Here is a 20,895-nt window from a genome sequence, read left to right on the forward strand (position 1 = left end):
TCAACGGCCGCTTTGCAAAAAGCAACCACTGCATGCAGAGCAGGAACTCTTCGTTTTTGTTTTTATCCCACGTCAAAATATCACGGAAGAACTGGTGCAGGTTGGCTTGCAGCTTGGTCTGCTGTTGATGTGGAGAGCAACCTTTTCACCACAAGATCAACCCACATGAATATGCCTGAAGCTTTCCTCCAAAGTTCGTCTCTAATTTCCTTTGCAGTATTACCTTTACTGATTCTTAATTCCTTGCTATGTATTTGGTAATGTCGTCGGCATGACCCGCCTGGCGCTCGAGGTGAAGTTCAACGTGGCAGAGGATGAAATATTGGGGTAAATATTGGGGTATTTAAATATTTAATGTCGGCTTGCAAAACAAACCCGAAAGTTTCCATTTTGCTTGATGGCAGATTTCACCGATAAATGATGAATGAAGAACTTCACTATTTCTCTGGCTCCTGACTCATCGCACTCATCCAACGCATCAATGAAATATATCACAGACAACATCCCACGGGATACTGCATCTCTAAAGAGATCCTTCAGCAATTCATCGTTCCACTCAAAGTTGTCCATGCTCTTCCAAGTATCAAACTCGGCAGAGCAAAAAATTGTGTGAGCTGCGGCAATTTTGTGAAAAGCTGTAGCAACAAAGATCGGTACATTCCAACAACAGTCTTCTCCAGGGCGGCGCCTCGTGCGCGGAAAAAGAAGAAAATGACAGTTCTGTTCTGTATCTTCATCGCCTGTTTGACGATGAATTTCATCAACGTCGACTTTCCCGCCCCAGGTGTTCCCTTGATCCATAAAAATCCATGATATGGATCATCAGAGGCACCCAAAACCAGTCGCGATACTCCGGCGTCTTCAGGAGCCACCCACATGTTTCTGTGTGGGCAGTCTTGATGGACAATGGACATCAGGCATCATCTACTTGATCAAACTTCGACGACTTTAGAATCTTAGATATTGCGCCTTTGGAAAGGGATATTTTCTGGCGTTTGTTTGGGGGACAGATATGGAGAAGTTGTTAGAAGAAGCGTTACACGTACTATTGTCGTATTCTGTTCTAAACGTACTTCTTGGGTTTCAAGTTTTAGAAACCGGCAAATGGAAGAAAAGCTGCCTCGCATATGCTGCTGCTGCTGCATATCCCATGCCATTTATTATTTTTGTGGGAATCGCAGTAGTCCGATATATCACGGATCGAGGAAATGGAAGTCGGTAAAAACGCCTGCTGCCTCCGTCTCGAAACACAGAGCGTCGCACTGCTCTGCTTTCCGATCCCTCTCCACAGCAGCCTTTATAACCTTCTCCTTCTCGCCAGTTGCCATGTTTTCTCTGTGCACCTTCACATATTGTATGTCGCCTTCGTTGTCCTCGGGCCGTTGGACTTGCTCCGAAAGATCGCATCCACATTCATCGCAAGTATAGTTAGAGAGTCCAAGTGGATGTATGCCGGCTTGAATAGATGATCCCTTGAATAGATGATCCTGGCCTCTGCCAGGATATCTATATTTTACGAGGCCTCGTTTTGTTGTGTCGATCATCTGGATGGCCTTCCACACAGGATCGTCTCTCTCTCTGTCCCGTTGCGATTCCAAGGCGTTCACAGCAGCTAGGAGCACTGGTGGCGGTGGGGATAGGGAATTGGTACATTTGAAGCTGTTGACTTCCACTTTTCCACGGTCATATTGCACTGTGCCTGGATACCCATTCGCTCGATTGCCGACCACAGCATCCCCAAGACGGACCGTTCCCCAATCAGTCCTCACAGGAACGCCGCCGCCGATACCAACGAGCAATCCAAATTTCACATTTTGGAATGACATTTTCATTTGAGCGACAACATTAGCCGCAGCCGTACACCCAGGAGTGCTAAGCCCTGAAATAACCACGTTGTACCCATTGATGCTGTCAAGGTGGTAAGCATTGCTATCGTTCCGGGGCTGGGTTAGGCGTTCATGCTCCTCTCTAGCATCTCCAATGCGGCAGTTTGCTCCACCGGCAATGGACAGATGCATGCAACCGTGTAATCACGATGTCTCAACCTCAATTTCCGCTTCGACACAGGGGCATCCGTCCGGCCATTCGCAAAATGAACTATAGTCATTTTCCGTCCCGCCAATGGCTGCGTTGGCTCCTTGTAAACTCTGGCACTGTGGGCGTCGAGGGGCTTCGGCTGGCGAGGAGGCAGTTTATGTGAAGGCTGGGAGGTCGTCTTTTAAAATTCAAGAATTCAAGGCGGTCTCACTCGTTTGCTGGGTAGTTTGAAACGACTGACTGATGTCCGTCTCACCGGAAACAGTGTATTTCTTAGACCATGGCAGTGGAGTTACAAGATCTTGGGATGTGAAGGAAGCAAGGGCAAATAAATAAAAAAAGGAAGTAGGGTAGTATGCCTCACTCGACTTCAGGGAGGTCATAACGCAATTCAACCAACATGTCGTCTGCGTACTCTCTATCCCCAGTAATTGATTGATGAGTTGGCAGAGTCAGTTTCTCAATAATGAGCTAAACCTGAGTCTGATGGTATATCAGAATAGCTTAGATCTCTTGCAATTCTCATGATATTCATTGCCACCTTCCAACTCAATAATCTTCATGATATAGATAGAAATATGCTCTATTCATGTCTGAATCTGCTCCTGAAGTAGCTTCTTTCATATCTTTTCTCATATCTGTATAGCTTCTGCACAGTTCTTGAGAGCTTCTTGACTGTTGCTTTTTACTTTATTAGTTAACTAAATCATGTGAGTTCAATCTTATTGAGATTAGAGATTCGAGAAGTTGAGATATCAGAACAATTACCAAATCTTATAAATTTCATATATATGATATTAAATATAGTGATTATGAACAGAGATTTTATTCTTCTGAATAATGATATTTAAACAGGTAATTTAACACTCTTCTACAGAGAGAAAAAGAGAATTTTAATTTGATATTAATATCAATTTATTTTTTCTCTAATTCATAAAATAGCTTTTCTGTTTCTTCTTTTATTTTCACTTTAACTGAGATTCAGATAATTGATATAACTTTAATTTTCTCATTTCATTCTGACACTCTCGCTGCTGTTTTTTAATTGATTTTATTATTATATTCAAAGCTTTTGCGGCGTGCGCGTGGATGCTATATGTAGTAATTAAGGTAATCTAAATCTTGTCTGATTCTTCTAAGAGAGGGGGACGTACGACCTCTTTTCTATACAAATAAACATGCTCCTTGCCATCGCGGAAGGAGTGATTGCAAGGTGCAATCATATATACAAACATGCCCATTGCAGTCAAAGAAGGAGGGATCGCGGGGGCTATAATAAGAAAGGAGATAGTAGGGGCCTAAGTGTGTATAGATGTTTTCATTTTCATTCTTTTTATTAAATCAGATTTTTATATAAGTTTGATTATTTTCAATTCTTCTTTTTATCATACATATCAGATTCATGCTGTTGGTGTGAAAGGACAACACCCACTGCATTTCCTGAATGTGTTCACAGGAGATCTTGACAAATGTTGAGCTCTCTCCATATCAAGTGAGAATGGTTTGCTGGTGAGCTAGTGAGTGTAATGAGGAGCTGGCACAATAGATACAAGGGAAGCGATGACTCAAATCACTAAGCAGAGAATGCTGTAAGTATATTCGTGGTGTGTTATTATGATTTTGTTTCATTCTTGACATGAAGTCGGATGAAAAGTCGTTGGTGTTCGCCAGATTGATAAGAGCTCTTATAGGGGCCTTCCGGCTGATTGATAGGGGCTGCGGCGGTCCCCAGCCCTAACAACCCCCGATAAGGTTAGCGATCGCTGATAACTCCCGTGCGTTGTCACATGGGATGCGGCTCTTGTCCACCGCCAACGACGACAGAGCAGACATCCAACGTACGTCGTACGTCCAACAACGTTTAACGACATCCATACCTGCCCAGCAGTTACTCCACCTTCTCTGGCATCGACCGATCTGCAGGTTTCATCAGTTACAATCAACGTTGCGGCGGATTCAGAAGCAGCCTCTCGTTCTCTGCTAGCTGAAGCTGGCACAACGTGGGCAGTCTCACGGCGCCGTGACTGGACCCAGTTAACTCTAATTTCCCCCACCTTGGGGACCGTCATAGGTGCCCTCAGCTAAGAAATCGGAACAAACTCACTCTACTTCTTTTTTTGTTTTTCCACCTCAACTATGCCGGACAACGAGCTGGACAATGTCTACTCCATCCGCCCACATCTCGATCTCTTCACATCTAGCATCCCACAGCGCCTCTGCTGCTCACGACCCTGCCGGTCTACAATTTGAGGATCACAGCATCATCGATGCTAGCATCAAGCAGGATGTCGGGCCTACGCTCCATCCCGGCTCGACGTCATCTGGTTCCCCCACCGAGTCTGTTACTCTAGACCCACTCCAGGCCTCTTTTGCTCTCCCGTCCTCGACCATTTCTTCTTCTCACTCCTCCGCCCTCATCTGCTCGCATGTTTCCCCCACCTCATCGCTCCTAAGTGACACCTCCGCTCTCCTCGCCATGGCGTCCTTCGCCGGGCGTGTGTTCGTCTTTCTGTTCCATATCGTCCCCGGCGTCCTGTATTGGGTTATTACTTTCACCACAATCACCCTCCCAACTTGGCTATTTACGCTGTTTTCAATGAGCCTGACGTTCACCATGAACTTCACAACACTGTACGTATACCTCACTTCAAAACCCGCCATTGGACATATGTTTCCTTTTTAGTTTTGCTCTTCCCGTAGCTAAAATGGTGCTCATAATCAGTCTCGTCATTCTGCTGGTCCTTGTGTCGACGATCAGCTGGTTTGTTCGCTACCGGTTCCTGAATATGTACTCCCGCCTTCCGCCCGAACCTCAACGAAAGGAACCTCAAATCGATCTTTTCCCAGATACCCAGGCTGGTGACTCGAAGCCCGGACTAGCCAACTATCTAGACGAGTTCCTCAGCGCAATCAAAGTTTTTGGATATCTGGAGCGCCCCGTTTTCCATGAATTGACACGCACCATGCAAACGAAGAAATTGATTGCTGGGGAAACTTTGTTGTTGGAAGAAGAGAAAGGTTTCTGTCTTGTGGTTGATGGTGCTGTTCAGATATTCGTAAAATCCATTCGAGAGAGCCAAGATAAATATAGGAGAAGCCCCAATGCGGATAGTAACGATGCGGAAGAATCAATGGAAGAAGAGGAAGAACCTAGCGATCGCCGACATCAAGGGTATCAATTGTTAACAGAGGTCAAAAACGGGGCCTCAATGTCGTCTCTATTCTCGATTTTATCCCTTTTTACTGAGGATATCAAGCTGCGTCATAGTGAGGACATGGAATCAAGCACCTCGAGTATTGACCCAACACGAAGTGCGCCGCCTATGCCAATGACCTCCCCTCCTTTGGCGGAGAGTCCAGTAGCGCCTCATTTCCAAGGATTTAGAGAAACGCCTCCACGAGCGAATGGAAACCCTGCGCCGTTACCAGCCGTTCCGCATCTCGCACTTGAAGACAGCCATACGTCCTTCCAAAGTGAGCCTCACGCGCACCAGTATAGACCAAAGAAGACGAGAAAGCCGAAGGAGAAGAAATCCGTCCACCCTGACATTGTAGCACGCGCAATGGTCGACACCACGATTGCCATCATACCTGCAAGCGCCTTCCGCCGTTTGACCCGAGTGTATCCTCGAGCTACAGCTCATATCATCCAAGTGATTCTTACCAGGCTTCAGCGGGTCACTTTCGCGACGGCACATTCATATTTAGGCTTGTCAACAGAGGTCCTGGGCATTGAGAGGCAGATGAATAAGTACACCTCATATGATCTTCCGAATCATCTCCGCGGCGCCGCGCTAGATAGACTCAAAGATAAATTCACAAATGAGAGGGATCGACTCGGCCCAGAGGAAGTCACAAAGGGCATCGCGCTCCACAATCCCTCGGCGAGCGGAAGGCGCCGATCTAGTAGCTCTTTGCGGAAAGATGCCGCATTGTATGCCAAGATATCTGCTGCCCAAGCAAGGCATTCAATACACAATGCATCCCATGCATCTGAGAAAGAAAGCAGTGGTGTGAGTCCTGGTGATTTACTTTCTACAATTCAACTTTCTCGATACGGTCCTCGATATGGATCTGAGCGCCTCAGGGGCTTCACACATGCCCATGAATATCCCCCGCCTTTAAATAGCCCTAGGGAAGCATTTCCTTCACCCGCCCAACAGGTGAAGCCGCAACCATTCAGCCTGTCGGCCCAAAGTCCCCAGTTTCATAGACAAGAGTCGATCGATGAGGATTTTGTTTTCCGTGAATCTATTCTTGATTGTATGATGACGGCTCTCGGCCTTACAGGAAGCACGAATGATGCGTTACGAAAAACCCATAATTCTGGAGAGGCATCTCCTCAATTAGTTTCGTATGATTACAAGCGGCAGAAGGCCGTCTTTAATAATGCGTTTGGTTTTATCGACCCGTACGATTCTTTTGGCGATGCCGACTCTGAATCTCTCATGTCGATGTCTGTGACCAGTGCTGGTGGAACATCGCCTGTGGCCAACCTAAAAGCAGAGTTGCGGGACGAGATCGAAATTGTATTTTTTCCGAAAGACTCTTTGCTTGTCGAGCAAGGAGAACGCAATCCGGGCCTTTACTATGTGATAGATGGATTCTTGGACGTTGGAATACCGGTTAATGAGAGAGGGGAAGACCTGCTGAACTCGCCTGATGCCTCCCGCCTTCAGTCAAGTGGGTTATTTGAACCTCTTAAGCGACCTGCAGCTTCTCGAGCTTCATCCGCCATCCGGGGTGGTCAAAGCCAACGGAAAGGGCCCACTAGGCGCAAATCTTTATATATGGTAAAGCCTGGCGGCATCGATGGATATCTAGGGTCTATTACTTCATACAGATCATTTACCGATGTTACAGCGAAAACGGACGTCTATGTTGGCTTCTTGCCACGGGCATGCCTCGAGAGGATTGCTGACAGACACCCGCTTGTCCTGCTAACCATGGCCAAGAGACTGACCAACGTTCTTCCTCGCCTCATTCTGCACATCGACTTTGCTCTGGAATGGGTTCAAGTCAATGCTGGAGAGGTTATTCATCATCAAGGCGACGAGAGTGATGCGATTTATATTGTCCTCAATGGTCGACTTCGGTCTGTTTGGGAAAAAGGGGATGGGAATGTGAGCGTCATGGGAGAGTATGGACAAGGCGATAGTGTGGGAGAGCTGGAAGTCATGACTGAGTCGACCAGGCCTGCGACCCTTCATGCCATCCGCGATACGGAATTAGCGAAATTTCCCAGAACGCTCTTTAACAGTCTTGCACAGGAACATCCCAGTATTACTATACAGATCTCGAAGCTGATTGCCCAGAGGATGAGACATCTTATCCATAATCCGCTTATGGAGAAACCTACCGACAAGGGTACGCACGAAAGCGCCATGACTGGGACGTCGACTTTGAATCTCCGCACAGTTGCTGTGCTGCCAGTTACAGCTGGAGTTCCAGTTGTTGAATTTGGAAACCGTCTGTTGACTGCCTTCAACCAGATCGGAGTCACAAACGGGGTAGCTGCTCTACATCAGGCTGATATTCTGAATCATCTTGGACGCCATGCATTCAGCAGGATGGGTAAATTGAAGCTCTCTCAATATCTAGCGGATTTAGAGGAGAGATACGGCATGGTACTTTACATCGCGGACACAAATGTTAATGCGCCATGGACCCAAACTTGTATTACCCAGGCAGACTGCATTCTTTTGGTCGGGGTCGCTGAAGGCTCTCCCAGTATTGGTGAGTATGAACGGTTCCTTCTTGGAATGAAAACCACTGCTAGGAAAGAGCTCGTGCTCTTACATCTAGAAAGATACTCCCCGCCAGGCCTAACCAGACAGTGGTTAAAAAACCGCATGTGGATTAATGGCGGACACCACCACATTCAAATGTCGTTCCGCTTAACCACAGAACCTACTCATCCTGTAACCAAGCGCTTCGGCACTGTGTTGAAACAGAGAGTTCAAGTTCTGCAAGCTGAAATCCAAAAGTATACTTCTCGTCGCATACACCAGACCCCACTCTACTCCGCCACAACTCCATTCAACGGTGACTTCCACCGGCTCGCCCGCCGACTCTGCGGCAAATCGGTTGGACTAGTTCTAGGAGGTGGAGGGGCACGGGGCATTGCCCACATCGGAATCATCAAAGCTCTAGAAGAAGCCGGCGTCCCCATCGATATCGTTGGTGGTACATCGATAGGTGCCTTTGTTGGCGCTCTGTACGCGAGAGATGCGGATGTCGTACCCATGTACGGTCGTGCGAAGAAATTTGCCGGCCGCATGGGAAGTATCTGGCGCTTCGCCCTCGACCTCACCTACCCCTCCGCCTCGTACACCACCGGCCACGAATTCAACCGCGGCATCTTCAAAGCTTTCGGTGACAGCCAGATGGAGGACTTCTGGCTCGAATTCTACTGCAACACAACAAATATCAGCAAATCGCGCAACGAATTCCACTCTTCCGGCTACGTATGGCGCTACGTGCGCGCATCGATGTCTCTCGCCGGCCTGCTCCCGCCCTTGTGCGATGAGGGCAACATGCTGTTGGACGGCGGTTACGTCGACAACCTGCCCGTCGCCCGCATGAAGTCACTTGGGGCAGATGTCATCTTTGCCATTGACGTCGGCTCCATCGACGACAACACCCCGCAAGCCTACGGCGACTCGCTATCCGGTTTCTGGGCGCTCGTCAACCGCTGGAACCCGTTCTCTTCGCTCGCTAACCCACCCACGCTTTCTGAAATCCAGGCCCGCCTCGCATACGTCTCCTCCTTCAGCGCGCTAGAGACGGCGAAAAATACGCCTGGCTGTCTCTATATGCGGCCGCCGATTGACGCGTTTGGGACCTTGGAGTTTGCTAAGTTCGATGAGATTTATCAGGTTGGGTATGCATATGGGAAGGAATTTTTGGAGAGGTTGAAGAATGAGGGAGGGCTGCCGTTGCCGGAGGAGACGGAGGAGAAGAAGAATTTAAGAAGGACCATGGCGCCTAGGAGGGCTAGTATTTAAGCTGTTTCATTCTGTTTGATTTCTATTAAGTGCGTCTCGCATATATGTACGTGTACAATACATTAGAATGTGTGGCGCATGCAATGGATATATACCTTCCAACAAATCACTATTTTGTCATGGCTGGCTTCTACGTCATTTTGCAAGCTACACTGACATCCCTGCTCCCCACACTCAATTGGAGCGTTTCTGTGTTTTTTTTCGCCCTTTCTTATTTCCGTTTGTCTCTTTTCGTTTCAATACCGAGCTCACTCTGCACTTTTCGAGTTTACTTTTGCCTCAATTCCAATGGTACAGTTTATCGATAAGAATGATGTTCTGCTGAGCACTTCCATACCTTTCATGACCCTTCTCTGATGTATGAAATAGGTTTAAAAAAACCTCTGCTAGGGTAGACGCGTACCAATAACTGCATCATTAGGAAGGTCGGCGGATGATAGTTGCAGTTTAGAATTCCTGTATATCATGGAATGGTGAGTGATATAGCTAAATACATCGTGAAAGGGAAAAAACATATGAAGGACAAAACAGCCTAAGTCGTGCTGGGTACTAATTGGACAACAGAAAGCCGAAAGGAACGTGTGAGTATATGAGTACAAAGCATGCAAGTAAACAAACAAGTCACGCCAAAGCACGGTTCAAATGATGTAGGTAGTCAATGCTGGAGTGTGGAGGTAAAAAAAAAATAATAAAAATAATTAAAAAAAATAGGAAAGGTGGAATGATGATAGTAGCCATACAATAGTTACTGGTTGTAGCAATCCTGCGTGTCTCTCGCTCACTTCACCGAATTTTCTCGCTTCATATGCAGTTATGGCTAGATATATAAATCCCTGCAGACGCCGTCTCGTCCACCAGGTGACTACCCCTATGGCGTTTTCCGCGGTGACTTCGAACGCGTCCGAGTTGCTATTCCATTATCAGACCTTGGTTGCAGCAGCGGGCTCCCAGACTTCTTCTTGTCCGATATCCCCCCTCGCTTGCGAAGGCCCTTTCTGTCTTCGAAACCCTTCTCTTGATGTACTTCATGCGCCTCTTCCACCTCCACCTCTTCTTCATCATCGGAATCTTCAATTCCCTCATCGTCGTCATAATATTCCTCCCCTTCGCTACTTGTACGGCCAACGAGCATACCCATGCTCGCATCCGTGCCCTCTCCCGCAGAAAAGTTCGCTGACTCCACCTCACTGCTATGGCTTCCCCGTCCTGAAGCTGGCTCCCAAACTCCCTCCGCATCCATTCCCGAACCACGTCTAGATGACCGCGAAGGTTCATGAATTCCAGGTGGATGATGCGATGGGTTCTGATCCCAACTGCGGGCAGCCTGGCCGGTACCGGCACCGGCTTCGCCACCACTGCGGCTAGGGTCTGTACATGGGCTGGCGGCAGCAGCGTTGGCGGCTGCTGCCTCTTGGATTCCTGCGAGAGCCTTATTCGTTTCGCTTTCTTCCCCGTTCAAGGCGCCGCAGGATCCGCAGCGCCAGTGGCCAATCTCTTCCAGGCTGCGAATGCCCGGGGCAGCCTGTCCGTTCACAAGGCGGCATTGGGTGCATATGAGTGCCAGGCGGTTCTTTGGAAGGGTTTCATCCTCGCCTAGTAGGACGTCGAGAATTCGATCGTACCAATGAGGTTGTAGTGAGCCAGCGTGTTGTTGGTGGGGTTGGGAAGGGGGGAAAGCATTAGGAGCGAAGCCTGGCTCGTCGACTGGATGTGGAAGGTGCTGAGTTAACTGTTCTTGTTGACGCGGATTCGGGTTTAAGTTGGATGGGCCTGGCGTGTGGCGCGGATCGGGGATGGGGGGAGATCGAATTGGCGATGCCGGCACCGAGTCTGGTTGGACTCGTGGGATATTTGCAGTTGGAGGTGGAGGGATCCCCGTTCTTCCACCTGTGCCTGGGAGTGGAAGTGACGCTCTCATTCGCGGATCCCTCTTCTTATTAGCTGCTGCCCCCCCTGCTCCGGAAGCTGGGCCTTTGGGAGAGTCCCCGCCATATTTTTCTAAAAGTTGCTGGGTGGAGTTATACTTTGTAGCCTCCTTTAGTTTCTCGATGGTTGCATCCCGCTGTTTGTGGAGCTCATCGAGATGATGTTGCGTGCCGGAAATGCGGTACTGGTAATATTTATCGAGGCCAAGGCGCACGACGTAGATCCTACACAAAAATTAGACTCTGGATCACAGCAACTCGGTGCAGAATTAAAGAACGCACACAACTGGACCACCTGCCACAGTGGAATATTCACAGGGACCCCAATTTTGCCATCCGAGCACTAGTATGACGATGATCGAGTAGAGAAGGTATGCGAATGAGGTGTACAAGGTCCACAAGACCCTATATCGTCGAGAACGTTGTCTGTGGCTGTCCAGCCGAGTAGTTGCGCGCGTAATCTTCGCAGATAAGCTGGACAGCGTCTTTTCGAACTCCGCTGGTGAAGTACCGGAACCCTGCGATTGAATGAAAGAGTCAACATGGGAGCTCACGAATCAGGAGGAGCGGGGAAGGAGAATCGTGGTTTTACCTTCCATGGCCAGAGGGACACCATGCTTGCAGGCCCTCTATATAATTAATCTCATTTCAGCACATTATTCTGGGGGTAGGTGGGCGTGTAAGAAGGATGTTTGATTCCTTAGATGCTATATATGTCACAGAAATGATATGGAAGAAGAGGTGAAGTCGAGCCAGCTGATTGGCTGGTAGTTAGTTATAGTAATGGCTTAGTCACCATTCCAGTTGGCTGCCTAGAGAGAAAGAAATTTAGGCCTTTCGCTGCTGAAAAGGGATAGTTTTGACCGTTGATATGATATTGTTCTGAGCCATCCTTCGTTATCGGATTGTACGATATGTAAACTGAGTGGTGTGCATCTCAACTTTTCTGCTGCCGTGTAGTTTCCACCTCATCTGGTTCTTTCAAGCTGAAGATGAGTGATCCCCTCCCTACCTTAAGGACTAATCCTTTGGTGCAAGTGCTCTTGCTTGATCTTAAAAATTCTACACCCTCTGTCGCAGAGAAACTGCCTGCAGAAACAAACAGAAAATTTCGACAGGCCTGAAATAGGGAATCTCGCTTCAAAGACACGTTTTTTCCACGTATTAAAATAAAAAAATAATGTTGTAGAAATCCTCAGTAGGTGGTGTATCCATAGACTGCACTAGTCATCCAATGTGCAGTGGAGGTCCAGGGAAATTCTCATAGGGGGAACTGAAAGCGCATACCTGTTTTGCGCCCCCAGTTGGGCGATGTATATATGTTTCAGCGCACTGCATCTACGACTCCTGATGGAAGTCATGAATGAAGAGCACTAAATTCAGATATCCTCCACGGGGATTTTCTCTTTCAGTCAAAGCCAGTGGGTGGAGATACAATCTAGGAGTGGCCACCTTCAAAAGGTGAGCGTCTTGTGGGCCCATCCCTGCACTAGTCAAATCAGCGTTAGGCTTGCAACCTACGTTATCTCTTTTGGTGACAGGCTCAATGCCTGCCAGATCATCAGCGCGGTGAAAGCCCAAAGTTTAGGTCCGATATCCCGGTTTTGGCTATTAGGGGATAAACTCTAGTTACAAGCTCAGCCAGCCACAACCTAACCACAAAGTCCGACTGTGTACGGAGTAGGTAGCCCACGGACATTGGTGCTGCTCATATATACCCTGAACCCATGGTTGAATGGGCGAAATCTTTGTAAAAATCGATTTTGTTAATAGTTGCGCACACATGAACAAATATCAGGTCATGGAACGACAGTGATCATTCAACATGGTTGGGATCACGGTTTCCCTTCTTGTCTCTTATTGGTTCTTGTTTTGCGATTTCTGACAACTTCAACTATCTAACCAAACGCCGAGTTTTCTCAATATTTGTCCTCACATATGTATTGTTGTGCAAGAAAAGCGAAGAGATTGTCACGACAAACCAATCTACAGCGTGTATGGGGATCGGAAAGGATCGAGCTAACTACACTTGAGACAAGTGTGGGCCCGCCCGGGGCTCACTTGCATCATTCCTATTTAAGTTTAGTTCAGTTTCGTGCCGCAACTTAAAACATGCTTAAATCAGAGATCTGCGTGAGAAATGGAAGTATGGCTTTGTTTATTTATGTAATCTCTTTGGGCAGATGAATCCCTAGTTTACTCCGTAGAGAAAACCATGTCCTCATGTTGACAAAATTACTATCAACTTTGATATACTATTATTTTGTTCCAATCTTTTCTATATGTTTATGCTAGGTCTGGTCTCTCTTACCTCTCGATAAGCAAATCTAAGTTCTAGTTTACACAGCCTGTGGTGAAAGAAATTATCAGACAAGGCTCAGGCTATGAGCCAGCAGCAAACCAAGCCCTTCATCATGATTATCACTTTCGGCCATTATTAACGCAAGCGGGAGGTGTCCAAGTCTAGCAAGTAAGAGGCCACACACCTGGCGCATACCCAATATTGCCATCATCTTTCCGGATCAGCTTTAGGCAGTTAAATAAATATATGCATCTCAAAGCACAGTTACACTAATCTTTCGCACCAGTAAAAGGTAAAAGGCAAATATTGCATGGGCTGTTCACACTTCTATTTCAGGGACACACCAATATCATGAAACATCATTACAACCCTTTTCTTTTCATTGATCTCCAGTCGGTTGGCTCGGATGTACATGTACATGAGAAATGGATGATCCCAGGTACTCTGTTCCCCAGGGTTCATGTGAGATATTGGGCGAATTTCCACATTCCAGCAAGAATGTGACCTGATAATACTATCACATTTAGCGTCACTCATTGCCCAATTGTAGGTATCTAAACTTATGTGCGTAATTCTCATCCGCTTGACACTGACGAATGTAAGTGTTAGCAAGTGAAAGGGGGAGATACAACGGAGCCAGCTAGATTGCAGGGGGAAACACACTGTCACTGCTTCGTAGGCAAGTGCTTACCAAGGCAAACAAACCGCAAACAGACTGCATTCCTTGTAGACTTGCTGTTTTATAGACATGCACTCAATTACACCATCAATATAAACCTGAATACACAGAAAGGAGCTATCATTGTGGGGCTGAATCTAGAGACTGTAAAGGCATTAAGAAGGAAGCAGGAACGTTCCCAATGGACTGTAATCAGCTGTTAGAATCAATGTCTATAGAAAGAACAGCTAGCAACTCATTTCCCCAACATGGAGAGTTCAAACCTTATCATTGTCAAGAGAGAAACTTCTTCCTATGGAAGCCAATCCGGAAGAACCCCACGAAATAATAGTATGATATACATAAAAAGAATGGCATGGGGAAAGCTCATGATTTGATACTGTACTGGAAAATATTCTGCACATTCGTCGAAGCATCTCACAGCAACATCCTGAGATAGATGAGTGGCAAGGCGTTAAATGTATTATTGGACTGGAGGATTGCTACCGAAGATCAGATAGGCAGGGAAACGGACAATCTCGCTAAGGTCCTGATGTCATATATATATAAGATATGAATGGAGTATAACTTGACGTGAACCCTCAAATTATAATTAGTAGAAGCAGTCGTGTGAAGAAGGCAAATAGTGCATGAGCGCTAACAAGTGATGACACAGGTAAGAGCCTCCCTTCCTAACAAAGGGTGTGGAAAGACAAAAAGCTGTTGAACTATTCTTGGTATGAACTAAATAGTTTTTATTTAGCCGGATATTAGTTCATGCTAGGAGGGCGCACATAATTGAATTGGTGCCAAGTTGCATAACTTTTGGTTAAACTAGTTTAAGCGAGGGTGCTCACTCGCCTTGGGTTAACATTATTTTAGGTTAGGGCTGCGACAACTTAACTACAACCTCCTTGACAAACAACAATCACCACCAAATCAGCACCTATGTATCCGTTTCCCAGCCTCCCTTCTCAGACGCCATTTTGGAGGAATAATTCTTTGATGGAACCCTTTTCTAGCGCTATATCCAGTCGGTCCCAGAGCCATTTCCGTTGGTGCCTATGGAACCTGGTCACCTTAACGATATGCAGCTAACCTTCTGCCGCTGCGTTGAAGGCGAGCAGTCACACGGAAATTCACAAGGACCAACAAGGTTCATCTCATTGCGCGTTGGCTAATTGGACCTGGCCATGTCCATGGGCAGCAAACAGAGCGCATTTAACTCTCTCGCCGACAGGAATTGGTCAGGCGCTAAACGGTCGGAGTACCCTTGGCGCGTATCTCCAGCCTAGGATTCCCTGCCATGCATCCAAACGGGGGTGGTTCAAATGGCCCATTGGTCATTGATCCCCTTGAGGTGGTAACATAGCGGGAAGTGAGGCAGCGGGATCTGGTCGATCCAAAACATGGCGGGCGCTTAATAAATGCGTGTCTTATGGGATCGCTCCCCCGCTTTTCAACGAACTTTTTTTCAGGCGCTGCTACAGTTGTGCTTCAGCTGATATATCGTTTCGTTGGATTCTTGGAATTATTCCTTTTGTGAATTGTCGGATACGTCCCAATATCCACGCTCTTTTGCTCTATATACATGTCTTGTAGGATAAAACTACTGTGACATGCTAAACGCCCCGTTCTTTTATGTCGAGCTATTGATTGACTTCGCCAGTTATGAAATCTCTTCGACGCAATCTCAAAGTCTTACAAAAACCATTTACCAATGGATCCAGTAACATATCCGCGAGTTCCACGCTCATTCATGACGACGGTGATAAAGAGCATTTCGATGCGCACGAGGACCCGGATAGTAACAACGATGACGGCTGGAAAGGGCCTATTGGACTAAATCTTCTTCATGAACCCGAGAACCCTCGTGTTGATCTTATTTTCGTTCATGGCCTAGGTGGTGGCTCGAGGAAGACCTGGAGCCTAACGAAAGAGATGAAGCACTTTTGGCCGAAGAGTTGGCTTCCAGAGGACCCGGCATTCAAGGATGTACGCATACATAGCTTTGGGTACAGTTCCGATTGGCACAAGGGCAAAGATAATGCAATGAACATCCTTGACTATGCTATGTCATTACTCACGGCGATAGAGCTACGCCCAGGCTTTGGTACGGAAGATGTATGTCTTTCTCCTCTCCTGAAATAGGTGTCGTGTCTGCTAACGGTAGAACGATCGTAGACCCCTATAGTTCTCATAGGACATAGCATGGGGGGATTGGTTATTAAGAAGGTAGGTCCTTCGATGCTCTGGAAAACGGCTGGAGCTAATATGAAATCGTAGGCATACATGCTTGCTCGATTAAATCCACAGACGACGATATAGCTAAACGGATTTGCACTTTTTATTTCATCGCCACTCCGCATTTGGGTTCTGATTCGGCCGAGCTTTTGACCAAGATTTTCCATGTCGCGTACGGTTCTCGTTCCTATGTCTCGGATCTTGAAAGACGCTCGTCAACGATTATGGACATCAATGGCCAATTTCGCCTTTATGCAAGCGATCTTGAGATTTGGTCATTCTACGAAACTATGCCTCTTACCATGGGGTTTTTCAGTAAAATTATTGTTAGCAAAGACTTTGCCATACTCGGATACCAGTCGGAGAAACAAATCCCTATGACTGCTGATCACCGGTCAATCTGCAAATTCAACACGGCAGCTGATACGAACTACAGAACTATTCGAGATGCTCTCGCATTGACCGTTCGTGGTCTTACAAAATCAGGTACATATCTCCGTGATCATCTACCATGAGCTCGACTGAGCGATTTATCTAGGCCAACGGTTAAAGGAAAAGCGAAAGTACGAACAAATGAAAACTTTAAGAGAATACTTGGGGGTGTCCTCAGCACCAAAGGAAGACCTGACTACTGTCCAAGATTCTCGTCTACCTGGAACCTGTGAATGGCTTTCCACGACAGCTAGCTACCTTCGGTGGAGAAACAATTCCACCAAGGGCCCATCCATTTATTGGCTAAGTGGAAATCCAGGGGTCGGAAAATCTGTTCTCGCGGGCTACGTGATCGAAATGCTAGAAGAGATGGGCTCAGATGTCAGTTACTTTTTTTTTAAGTTCGGAGACGGTTTGAGATCGAGGCTGAATACCTGCCTCCGGTCAATCGCTTTCCAGATGGCGAGTAGGAATGAAAGGGTGAAAGATATGCTACTGGGAATGCATTCGGATGGTGTAGAGTTTGATAAAGGAGATGAGCGTACCATATGGAGAAAGGTATTCCTCTCCGGGGTATTTCAGACTACCATTTCGCCGCAATATTGGATAATTGACGCCCTTGACGAGTGTGCCGATTTCGCTTCCTTTTTCGGCCTAATGCTAGCTAAACTGGATGATTCTCTACCGCTTCGTATCCTAATTACAAGCCGAACAACTGCTGGCCTGCAGAGACAGTTTTCTAGTCTTGGCAGTGAGCGCCTTTTTTGTGAACAAATTTCTGCAGCAGATACACTGCATGATATCAGAGTGTTTGTTGACGACCAGTCAATGTTGCTCGAGGTAGACTCGAATCACAGGGTTTCTTTGGTTGAACGGATTCTGGAAAAATCGAATGACAGCTTTCTATGGACGGCAATAGTTCTCCAAGAGCTACTAAAAGTTCACGGTCAGGAGGATATCAATCAAGTGTTGGAAGAAGTGCCTCAAGAGATGGAACCACTCTATCTCAGAATACTTGAATCAATGTCACAGACAAAACATGGAAAGCAACTGGCCCAGGCTATTCTAGCTTGAGTAATTTATGTTCTGTGACTCTTAACTGTGCTGAAGCTTGAATCAGCTTTGAATCTTGATCTTGATAATATCTTTCTATACTTCAGAAAGAGTATCACTGACATCTGTAATCAGCTCATCAGTATTGATATCTTTGATAGAATTCAAATAGTGTATATCACAGTAAGAGAATTCCTCGTAAAGGGCGGGCTCCAGTCTGAGTTCGCAGTCGATGTAGAAGAAACACACACCCGGATAGCTAAAACTTGCCTTGTCTACCTGACGGGTCCAGAGATGGACCCTCCTCCACCCCGCATGCGCACTCCTACTTTAGTCGAACGGAAAAGGAGATCGGAATTTGCAGTATATGCCATTCACTCATTTTCGGACCACCTTGCTCATTCTAACCCGGTTGCCGATGAAGTTCTTGACCTTCTGGAGACATTCCTGGGCAAGAATGTACTCTCCTGGGTGCAGGCTATTGCCGAGAACCAAGACCTCACCCCGATGTTCAGTGTCTCGAGGAACCTTAGCACGTATCTTGACAACCTTTTACGGGCTCGGCGTTTGGAGGATAGTAGAAGCCAGGTTATTCGTGATTGGACAAAAGATCTCATCCGGATCGCAACGAAATTTGGTGATGCTATGTTGAGCTCGCCCTGTGCGATTCATCGGGTAGTCTTCCCATTTTGTCCGGTGGAATCTTCAGTGTACGGAGCAGCGGTCGGCGACAAGGGTGCTTTGACTCTCGGAAGTCTGAGTACCATCAAGCGATTAGAGACTTACCAGTTTGAAGACAACCAAAGAAGTCTGTGGAATAGAATGACGTCTTTCTTTTTCGTGATATTACAGTTTGGACTTACGTTTCTCAGTTGGCTGGCGATTTTTTTTGGCATGATATTCCAATCCCTTCCTAAAGAATCAAAGATGGACGAGCCAACAGACACCAGAAACAATATGCTCTCGATCGTTGGTCATTCGAACGCTCGGTGGGATGACCTATTTTGTCGTATTCACTTCACCGAGGGCGCCAGAGGGACAGTCATAGCGCGTGGAGACGAATACTTCGCAGTTGGTTTCGAGTCTGGTTTATTTAATTGTCCTTTACCATGCAGCTACTTATTTACCAGCAGTACAGAACCCTTGATCATGACCAACAGCCTTTAGAGAACCTGGTATTCAAACCTAGAACAGATCTAATGGCATCACACGTACGCCCAGTTTTGGACTACGGCACTGTCAGGATCTGGAATATTCGCAACGGAGAGATTCTCTATCAATTTGAGCTCGTTGAGGATATCTTCTGGCTGAGTTTCTACAAAGATTATCTTTTGGCTGTGGGGCGGCGCGGGGGCTGCATTTCATCTTGGAGCCTGGCTGATGGATCGCCCCAAGCTGCTCAGGCATTCGATGACCTTCGAGGAGGAAGCGCGGTTAGAAAGCGAGGAAGTGTTTCTTGCATATCAATCTCGCCTGACTGGAAAACATTAGCTGTCGCTTACCACAGCGTTGACAACAAATGCTGGCCTATTACGCTCTGGGGCCTCGAAGACGAAACATACATTGGGAGATGTGGAAAAGAAGGCGGTGAAATGGATGTCCGATGTCTTCTTTTCAATCCAGATCCCAATTGTGGACTCCTCGCAGTATATTACAATTCGGATCCCGATGGAGAACTCATTATTCTCAACACCTCTACCAATATAACCCTCCAATCGGTCCCGGTAGCGAAGGGTGTCAAATGTCTCTCGTCTAGTTCTGATGGCCATATACTCCTGCGTACATGTAAAGTACGCGACATCGTCGTTTATGAATTCAAGACGTTAAATGTGCTATACTACATTACGACAGAATATTTGGGTTACCACTCCGCTATCTTCGGAAACGATAATCTACATTTTTTTGAATTCAACGAACGCTATTGTAACGTGTGGGAGCCGGTAGTGCTGAGCCAACGCCGGCCGCCGGGCACTGCCTGGAGTAAGCCCACTGTGGAGTCTGTGGTGGCCAAAGGACTACTTTGGATTTGCTCCATGACCGTTGATTCAACTGGGAAATTTGCGTTTTGCGGCACCAACGAACCAACGATGCCTCTGTTCTCCAATATGAGCTGGAGACTGGAAGCCTGGTGTGTCCGTTCTACAAGATCGGTGACAACGTTGTCCATGCTGTTGGTTGGTGGCCGGAGGGCGACGTCCTTACAGCTTTCCATACAAAAGATTATGAAAACGGCTGGTTAGTGTCTACCAAATTAAAGAAGGCTGCACAATGGGAAAAGCACGGTTGGGAAGCTGATAGAGAGGGAGGCTTCTTGGTAAAACTCCCACCTGACCAATTTTACACCTGTCAGCTTTTAATTAGCCCAGACGACGGGAAATGCCTTCTTGCAACCAAGAAAAATTCCTACCTCGTATCTGTTATTGGGGAAATACAGGTTATAAAGGAATTTGGCCCGGTACAATGGATTCAACATCCGTTCTCACCACTTCATATCATCAGTGTGGCAGAAGGGACTGGGAGCGGAACGAGTGTCATTAGCATACACACCTGGAGTGACTTGGCGCTCCTAGCCTCTGCTCACCTTGACGTTGACCTCTGCCCTTCTCAAACCTCACCTACGGACTTTTATACCACATACGGGAATCAAATGCTTGTCCACTTGAGAAACCCCGAGGCTGGTGATCTGAAACCCGCATACTGTTTCGACTGGTCGTTTCTAGAAGCTGGCATCGGCCCAGACGAGTTTGTCCTACCGTACATAGCGCCTATTGCCCTATCGGATGCTATCTATCTAGTGCTCGGGATTTGTGAATCGAAACTCGTTTTCTGCAATAAGGATGGATGGGTCTGTTCTTCGCCACTAGAAAACATCCACGGGCCCTACCAGCGCCATTTTTTTATTCCTAGGGACTGGATTGACGAGAGTCGTGCTCTATATGCTGTCACAGCGAAAGGTGATCTAGTATTAGGTCGGGGGATTGAGCTTGCGGTTGTCAAGCGTGGTCTAGAATATGTAGACAGGTCTGAAGAAATAGTTGAGGTTCTCGACTTCAAGTCTTTGTCACCATCCATTGAAACTCTGGTCGAGAAACACACGGTTAACATGGTTTCTATGACGATACGAATAGGATAGATGACTTTCGCTTTGCCTGCCGGATTGTCTATCGGAGGGCTGTGTTCGTTACTAGTTACTTTCTGGGTTATTTTACTGTTTCGAGTCACCGCGTTAGATTCCCA

At 47.0% G+C, this 20,895-nt stretch overlaps 5 protein-coding genes across 5 annotated transcripts; 2 read left to right on the forward strand and 3 right to left on the reverse strand.

The window, feature by feature from the left end:
* Window positions 1-536: 536 nt before the first annotated feature.
* BDCG_17982 (uncharacterized protein) lies at window positions 537-878 on the reverse strand (the record flags this gene model as incomplete). Its single annotated transcript, XM_045427021.1, has 1 exon — window positions 537-878. One exon carries the CDS (start codon window positions 876-878, stop codon window positions 537-539), a length of 342 nt encoding a protein of 113 aa, XP_045282944.1.
* A 315-nt stretch (window positions 879-1,193) lies between these two features.
* BDCG_17983 (uncharacterized protein) lies at window positions 1,194-2,018 on the reverse strand (the record flags this gene model as incomplete). Its single annotated transcript, XM_045427022.1, has 1 exon — window positions 1,194-2,018. One exon carries the CDS (start codon window positions 2,016-2,018, stop codon window positions 1,194-1,196), a length of 825 nt encoding a protein of 274 aa, XP_045282945.1.
* A 1,665-nt stretch (window positions 2,019-3,683) lies between these two features.
* Window positions 3,684-4,515, reverse strand: BDCG_17984 (uncharacterized protein). Its single transcript, XM_045427023.1, has 2 exons — window positions 3,880-4,515; window positions 3,684-3,771 (listed from the first exon to the last, which is right to left on the reverse strand). The coding sequence occupies exons 1-2, from the start codon at window positions 4,104-4,106 to the stop codon at window positions 3,723-3,725; spliced, it is 276 nt and encodes a 91-aa protein (XP_045282946.1). The 5' UTR covers window positions 4,107-4,515; the 3' UTR covers window positions 3,684-3,722.
* On the forward strand, window positions 3,853-9,780 carry BDCG_09450 (lysophospholipase NTE1). Its single transcript, XM_045425242.1, has 2 exons — window positions 3,853-4,668; window positions 4,760-9,780. Exons 1-2 carry the CDS (start codon window positions 4,196-4,198, stop codon window positions 9,042-9,044), a joined length of 4,758 nt encoding a protein of 1,585 aa, XP_045273781.1. The 5' UTR covers window positions 3,853-4,195; the 3' UTR covers window positions 9,045-9,780.
* A 5,820-nt stretch (window positions 9,781-15,600) lies between these two features.
* BDCG_09452 (WD domain-containing protein) lies at window positions 15,601-20,791 on the forward strand (the record flags this gene model as incomplete). Its single annotated transcript, XM_045425243.1, has 7 exons — window positions 15,601-16,042; window positions 16,216-16,659; window positions 16,712-16,986; window positions 17,065-17,630; window positions 17,820-18,729; window positions 18,792-19,832; window positions 20,009-20,791. 7 exons carry the CDS (start codon window positions 15,601-15,603, stop codon window positions 20,789-20,791), a joined length of 4,461 nt encoding a protein of 1,486 aa, XP_045273782.1.
* Window positions 20,792-20,895: the final 104 nt, after the last annotated feature.

This window comes from Blastomyces dermatitidis (genome assembly GCF_000003525.1).
Source record: "Blastomyces dermatitidis ER-3 genomic scaffold supercont1.15, whole genome shotgun sequence".
NCBI lineage: Eukaryota > Fungi > Ascomycota > Eurotiomycetes > Onygenales > Ajellomycetaceae > Blastomyces > Blastomyces dermatitidis.